The sequence below is a fragment of the Mercenaria mercenaria genome, chromosome 1, assembly GCF_021730395.1.
Source record: "Mercenaria mercenaria strain notata chromosome 1, MADL_Memer_1, whole genome shotgun sequence".
Classification (NCBI taxonomy): Eukaryota; Metazoa; Mollusca; class Bivalvia; order Venerida; family Veneridae; genus Mercenaria; species Mercenaria mercenaria.
In genome coordinates, this window is record NC_069361.1 from 94,571,724 (window position 1) to 94,579,332 (window position 7,609).

General features: G+C 34.8%; 1 protein-coding gene across 1 annotated transcript; it reads left to right on the top strand.

Moving 5' to 3' along the window:
• Window positions 1-4,720: 4,720 nt before the first annotated feature.
• Window positions 4,721-7,287, top strand: LOC128555320 (uncharacterized). The gene has a single exon (XM_053537401.1). It carries the CDS (start codon window positions 4,871-4,873, stop codon window positions 6,506-6,508), a length of 1,638 nt encoding a protein of 545 aa, XP_053393376.1. The 5' UTR covers window positions 4,721-4,870; the 3' UTR covers window positions 6,509-7,287.
• The last annotated feature ends 322 nt before the right edge of the window (window positions 7,288-7,609 follow it).

Consider the following 7,609-nt stretch of genomic DNA (forward strand, 5'->3'; position numbering starts at 1 on the left):
TGTAACAAAATAGCAGGAGACCTTACGATATTGTTACACATCGAGTTTGATAAAAATCCATTACATTTTAGTGCTTAATGCGAAGAAAGGCATATCTACTTTTAGCTATAGTGGTCCCTAATAGGGCCCAAGTTCCTATATAAATAAATTTGGAAGAGGACCTTATAATGATGCTCCAGACCAAGTATGACAAAGATCCACCAAGCTGTTCATGAGACGCTGTATAAATAAAATCTGGAAAGTAGATCCCTCGGAAGCACCGAAAACAAGGCAAACAGTGAAAATTGCAGACTCGGTTTGATTGAGTCTGTTCATGAGCAGTAATGGAAAATGCAACACTGCCCACGCCCCCTAGCACCGGCTTAAGTGGTATTCAATCTTCAAATCTAAATGAATTGAAATCAATGATCCCGAAGAACCAGAAAATATTACAAGACTGAGATGAAGTCAAAGGCATTTCTAGTTTTAGCTCTAGCAGCCCCTAAAAGGGGTCAAATGTCCCAGCTGAACAAAGTTGGCTGCGGGCCTAATAAAGATGCTACAAATCAAGTTTGATTAGAATACATGAGAAAAAATCAATTAAAGGATTTTTTTATTTATTATTTTTATTTATTTCTAAAATAGGCCAACTGATCCCACTTTAACAAATGCATATTCGCTATTCATGAATCTTTGGACAATGACGTCACACCTATAAAAAAGTGAAGGTCAAGCAAAACATACCATTGTAATTATTTCAATATTTCTATTTCATAAGCAAAGTTTGACCGTAGTCATATCACATAGATAAATTGTATGCAGCGTACCTTCGTTTCAGTGTAATGAGATTCAGTCATTATATAGCATATATATAATGAAACAGATTTCAACTGAGTTCAATATTTGCATACCATACTAACGAAAAATATTCATATATAATAAATCAGTTAAATAATTTATAACAAATATATCAAAGCAAACAAGTACTCATTTTAATATGCAATCTGAATAAGTCACAAAAGCAAGAAACCTTTTCATATACAGACGACAATTGTAACAAGGAAAATCTTTTAAAAAGCACTTCTCTACATAAAAGACTCTTATCACACCCTTATTCATGTGATACGCAAACCGTATTCAGCCCTTTCTTTAATTTGATATATGTTGGTATTTGAACAGGTTTTTATCATATTTATTAAACTTACTTATCATTTTGAGAGATATCAATATTCTTGCTAAATATACTGAGCCAAAGTTAGCTTTAAAACTGTGAACAGCGTCGTTTAGGATAAACGCTTTGTCTACATTTCACTCAGCGTAGCACAATCAACAGAGTGAAAGAAATTGACACTCTCGTCCAATCAGGCAGAGTGTTGCATAAATCTTCCATTTTGATAAATTATCTATAATGCGTTATCAAGCAGTTTGATTTGCAAACTGAAGTCACGTGGCATAGGTAACGAAAACGAATTTAGACGGCGTCGCCAAAAAACTCGGGTTATTCTATATAAATCACACTTGGGAACTTATTATTTCGATTCTAACACGACATTCTAGTATCAACAATGTTGGAAAAAATGGTAACTACTTTTTACGACCGTTCTACGCATCTGAATCGTGGTTTATTGCAGAATAACCCGAGATAGATTTTGCTCTACATGTATGTAGGTTATTTGCTGGTCGTGTTAGAATAAGATATGTTTTACGGCTTCAATTTACTTTGAAAACGACTCATAAACCTGATTTAGTAACAAGCGCACCATTGTTAAGTTAAACCGATAAAGAAATTCAAACATAACTATGTTTGTTTGTCATTTAAAGAGACTAACTCACACATTTTAGGTGAAAAATAATTTCTCTACAAAATCCATAAAAAGTGAATATTCTGAAAGTACCTTGTGGTATAAATTTATTGACATAAGATTTTTCCAATATTTACTTATAAATGGCTTCTCAGATCGTTCAGCACGACTTTTATGTCGTGTTATTGGTACTGTTTAGTTTCTCAGCTTGAACATTTCGGCCTGGGTGGTTCCAATACTCCCGCTTTCATAGCTTTGGGTATTGTATAATCACCCCTTGGATATGGTGCCTGCTTTTTAATTTTGTCTTTTGGCAGTTCCTGTGATATGCAGGCTCCATAACCTCAGATCCCCTTTCTAAATTCCAGTTTGTTTAGTTCTGCTCATTGTTTTCTCGTTTAGGGCAAACCCATTATTTTAACTGGGGACCATACGCCGCTTTTCATGGAATTACATGCAAGTGTATCATTGAAGGTTCCATGTGCACCGCCGTATGAACACATCTGCGGATGTCTCTAAATTATTTTTGTACTTGTAGCATGTGTAAATGTTGAGTTCTGCTCAACCCGGGGCTAGAGGGCGTGGACGGTAGCATGCATTTCCACTACCGTCCATGAACAGGCTCAATCAAACCGAGCCTGCAACATTTTCGTTTTTGTTGTGTTGAGCGACCTGTGGAGTTTCCACTTTTTCTATTTTCAAATGCGGGAGGTCGTGGGTTCGATCCCCGGCCTCGTAATACCAAAGAGGTGTAAAATGGTGTCAATAGCTCTCTTGATTGGAGCTCAGCATAAAAAGGGGAAGTGGCTTCTTCTCTCATACCCTGGTGGCGATGGGTATGAGGTAGCGAGAGTGATTGATATAAGTTGTAGAACATCTTTCACAATCGACCTAAAATAAATTATGTATAAACTTATTAATCAAAAGTATTGTGCCATTCATATCATCTATACGTCAGGGTTCGTGAAAAAAAATCCTTCTTGTACTTTGAAAGTTAACAAAGGATCTATCATTTGTGGCTGCCTCATGGACAGTCAGATGGATGAATGGCTGATAAAAGGACAAAATGAAATGATCTATTTATTCTACATTTTTCTCTCCATCTATGGCCTAGGTGTCACGAAATAATAGGCTGCACAAGGTAAATATTTACTAGAAACAGTGTCTTATAGTCCGTTACACCGCATGGGCAAGTTCATATTTAAATAACCAAGTTTTCGTTACAAATATATACTTAGAATTACTATTTCTCCAGTTAGTAAGTTCTATCGGAAGGTTGTCCGGCGAAAACGATCCTTCTTCGGCTGTTGAGAGTCCCACCCTTGATACTGGGACCGTCGTATTGGTAACATGAACACTAAGGATTTGAGACCACACACAATGTTAACAAGATGTGTTTTAAGCACATATGTCATTTCAGTCTAAAAATTGTTGTTATGTTGAAATTTATAAACTAGTGATAAAAAACCAATCGGAGCTGTCTGCTGACCAAATGCAATCAGCCTATTAAGGTGTACAAATACAGAGTGCATAGTAGATGTTGCACATTCCATGATTTCGCATCAGCAGAGGCAAAACCGTGTTTACAATGAGTTTGTTTAGGATGCGTTGTACAATCAACCCGCTCAGTGATTTTTCTCCTTCCTAGTGAAACAAGCAATTTTGGACAATTTTTTAGATTTAGATACTAATGATGAACAAAATATTATAAACATATAAGCACCGCAGTATTAAACTCAACTTAAGTTTTGCTCCACTTAATATGTAATGATTTTAATTTCGCTTTTCTCATTGATATTCTCTATTCATTATGATAGGTAGTTCTAACAGCTCGCCGCGACTAAGCTGCTTTAATATTTTGCTTCTGTCCTGATACATTCAGACCCTCAACGGTGTTTTTCTAGTTACTTTCAATTTGATGTCTCTAAATGTATTGAGTAAATACGTAAATGCTTTGTTAGGTTATCGTTTTGACCACTATTTCAAGTTTTTTTTGTAACTTTAGAACCAACTTGGCTAGTTTTAAAAGTAAAGCAAAACACCATCAAACAAAAAGTTGTGGATTCATCTCCGTGACGGCTGGACATTACATAACTTAATATTAAAACAAAGACCGTGTACGAATGGTGAAATGTTTCTCCAAACAGAAAATTCAGACAGAACACAACTCTGTATACTAAAACTAGTTAGAATGAAATCTTAACGAAATATATATTCTGTTCTCCTTAATTTCCTTTAAAAAAATCTGTAGAAAGATTCTGACTGTGTATAGATGCAACAAAGAAAAGTAATAGACTTAGATCTAGTAAGATTGATTAACTCAGTCAGATAACATTAATAATGCTTCTTTTTCTACATTTATAATGGAAATATACGTACAAAAAAATATATATTAAGAGAGATTATTTTTAAAAAATCTCTCCCCTTCATGGAGACCTAGATCTACCTCGAGCAATATCTTATGAGGTTTTTATTTCTGAACTTGTAAAATTTAAGGGAACCTGTATTCTTGTTTTTAGTTTCTTCATAAACTTTGACGTTAATTAAATGGAAACAAGAAGCTTTTACCGTAATAGAATTATAAATGTACTATCGTATTATACATAAAATCAGGAAACAAGAAGTTTTTACCCTAATACAATAATAAATGTAATAGCGTATTGTTCATAATGTCAAGTACAACTGCGTATGTGTTAATCATATTTGTAAAATAGTATTTATTTGCCTCTAAAGTAAAAGAAATAAAGTTAAGTGACAGTGATACTTTTTAAACAAAATTGGAAACAAGATGTTCATCTAGAATAAATATTTTTATATCTAACTGAAGAGATGAATACTTGATATAAACTGTTATATCGCCTAAAATATCCGCCAATTAAAGGACGTATTTGAATTTAACCTACTTTTTCGTATATAATCATCTGAGTCGGGACGGCAATATTGATTATCTGTCAAATCTAATAAAACCTGAGTATGTCACGCATTTTTATGGTCTTATAACTACAAGCAGTATAATATTGATCATTATACCAAGGACGTATTTGCGTCCTTGATTATACTAATATAGTGAATGTGTTAACTAGAAAAACATGGAGGAGTTTTACAATGAAGTAATAGAAAATGTATGTTTAGATTTTGGAAATGAAGAAGTACAAGACATTACAAATGGACTGGAACTTCTCATAAACCGTTTCGTAAAAGCGATGACTGTGAAGTTTTCGGAGTTTAAGGTTGAACGCGTGACTCGCTGTGGCAGTATGGCGGAGAAAACAAGGATTAAAGGATTTAATGGGTTAGAATATGATTATCTTCTCGAAATGAACACGTGGCCAAACTGCGGAGAACTTCAGTTCCGGAGATCTTGTGAAGGATCGATGCAACCTCTGTATAAGGTATCAGAAAACCACTCTGTGCCTTTGAAAACCAGTGTTTTACCTGCATTTCGATACAATTTATGCAAGTTGATTGACAAGCGCTGTAAGCGATCATTTTGTCCTAGATTGAGTAATTCAAATCAAAACGAATTCAAGGTGTACCAAAGTCCCTCATATACTGCAAGGAATGAATACATTATTGCAGAAGGATGTCAGAACTGTAGTGTATATATGAATACCGGAAGTCTAAGATTTGACGCATTCAGTGGCAAATTAAAGTTTGTTTGGGCAACAAAATATCGTAAAGATAATTATAACTACAATTATTATAATGACCCTCCTTTCAAGATCAAAAACTGTTATTCAGACAATATAAACGAGATTTCAGTCGATATTCATCCAGTTTTAATAGTAAATCCAGACAGAATATTGACAGATCATTCAGAGAAAACTGAACGATCTTCGACCACAGGTGTATGTTGCTATCTCTTTCCAAACAGCACCTCAAACCACAACTCACAACATTGTCATGGAGGAGGTGGATGTTGGAGAATATCATATTACAATACAGAAGTAAATGCGCTTCAAGATACTTCTCAAGTGCACAGGGATATGTTTATGATTCTCAAATTCATTACGGAACAATTTTTCTCCGAAGGGTACATTGGGAGGCAAAGGGATACATTGGGCCAGGCATACAAAGTAAGGTCATATGAAATCAAAACTGCTGTACTTCACCATATTAAAAATTGTGCATTGGCTGAACCAGACATTGGACAATGTCTGTTAGATACAATGGAACTTTTGTCCATATATTTTAAGGAAGAAAATCTCCAAAATGTTGTTTCTACATTCAACATTTTTAAAACATGTACTAGTACTACTGACAGAGAACAGAACACTTTGTGGTATCAAATTATAGGACATACCTTCCATGCTCTCGGTAAGCTTTGTACTACCGGTATACATTCAGGAACTGTAGGCTGGTTGAAGGACTTACGCCTTGTTTATGTCGAAATAGTTCGTGCTTTATGGATGTCAAATAATCCAGAGTTAACACATTCGCTGAATTTGACTGGAATAGATCTACAAATAGATCTACAAGCGTGCGTAGAAGCATTGAACAACTTTGTTGATGAAAGAACATGGAGGACGGCCGACTCTTTCATAAAGGAATATGCTTTAAAACAGTTCAGAATAGAAAGGCTGCAAAGGCTGCATAAAAGGTTTGATGAAAGTGTTCTTAATGAAGAGTTAAAGTTCATTTACATACACAGAGACCAACAACTTAAGAAAGAATGTGGTGCCTTTAGAAAATCTCAACTTCGTATGCTCACTGGATGCTTTATTTGATCAGCCCAAATCGAAGATTACCCTAGAGCCCTTACATGTGAAAATTTGTAAAATTGTTTTAATATCAGGCTAGCATTTTATTAAAAGGAACTTCTATTTCAAATTGTGTTTGTATATAAAAAAAGTTTAAGTGACCATGCTCTCTGGTGGATTTTTGTTTAGAAATCGAAGCAGTATCGGTAGAATTGTAGTATTATAACTTTTTTGAACTTTCAGAGTTCAAGTCATCATTATAGTGTCTTTTACGATAATGTGGAACATCAAGTTATTTCATTATCCAATTTTACTAACCTATTAAGAGTGGACTCCGCACTCTTCTGAACGGTTTATGCAATGGTGAGCTCTTACCAAACGAAAATGTGAACTTACATCAACAACAGCAGGAAAAGCTAGAGCTGACACTGGAGTATTTAATGACTCCAATGTGGGTGTGCATATTTGAAAATTGTTCAATTATGTGTCAAATATATTTAGTACAAGAAGGTTATGATGACCCTGAATCGCTCACCTAAGTAATATGAGAAACATGTTTCAAATGGCAAACTGATCCTAAAATATTAGGAAGTATGTCATATTCATGGTCACTGAAAGTCAGTTTTAAGAACGGTGTGTAGAGATCCACTAGGCATTGCTACATACCAAATATCAAAGGCCTATGCCTTGAACCTTCAGACAAGAAGATTTTTATTTATTTATTCCTATATGAGTCTATGCTAAACTTGGGACCCAAAAAGCAGGGCCTCTTTTCACCCCTGAGGCATAATTTGAACAATTTTGGTAGAGAAACACTAGAAAAAGGCAACACACCAAATATCAAAAGCCTATGCCTTGCAGTGTCAGCAAAAGTGTCTTATAGATGGGTCTTGGCAAACAGTGCAGATTGAACACCGCAAAACAGATCATGTGATCAGGGTCTTCGCTGTTTCCTTAAATGAATTTCAGCCACAACAATGAAAATAAAAGAAATAATTATACCAAACACTCTTTTAATTTGAAATGGTCCGGGTTAGTAGAGTCATGTGTAGACATAAGAGGATTAATATAAGTTGTAGCTCTTGCTTCAGAAATGATTTAAAGTATAGATTAACATAAACCAGAAAT

Coding starts and splice junctions, on each gene's coding strand:
- LOC128555320 (XM_053537401.1), top strand. CDS start 4,871: ATGGAGGAGTTTTACAATGAAGTAATAGAAAATGTATGTTTAGATTTT.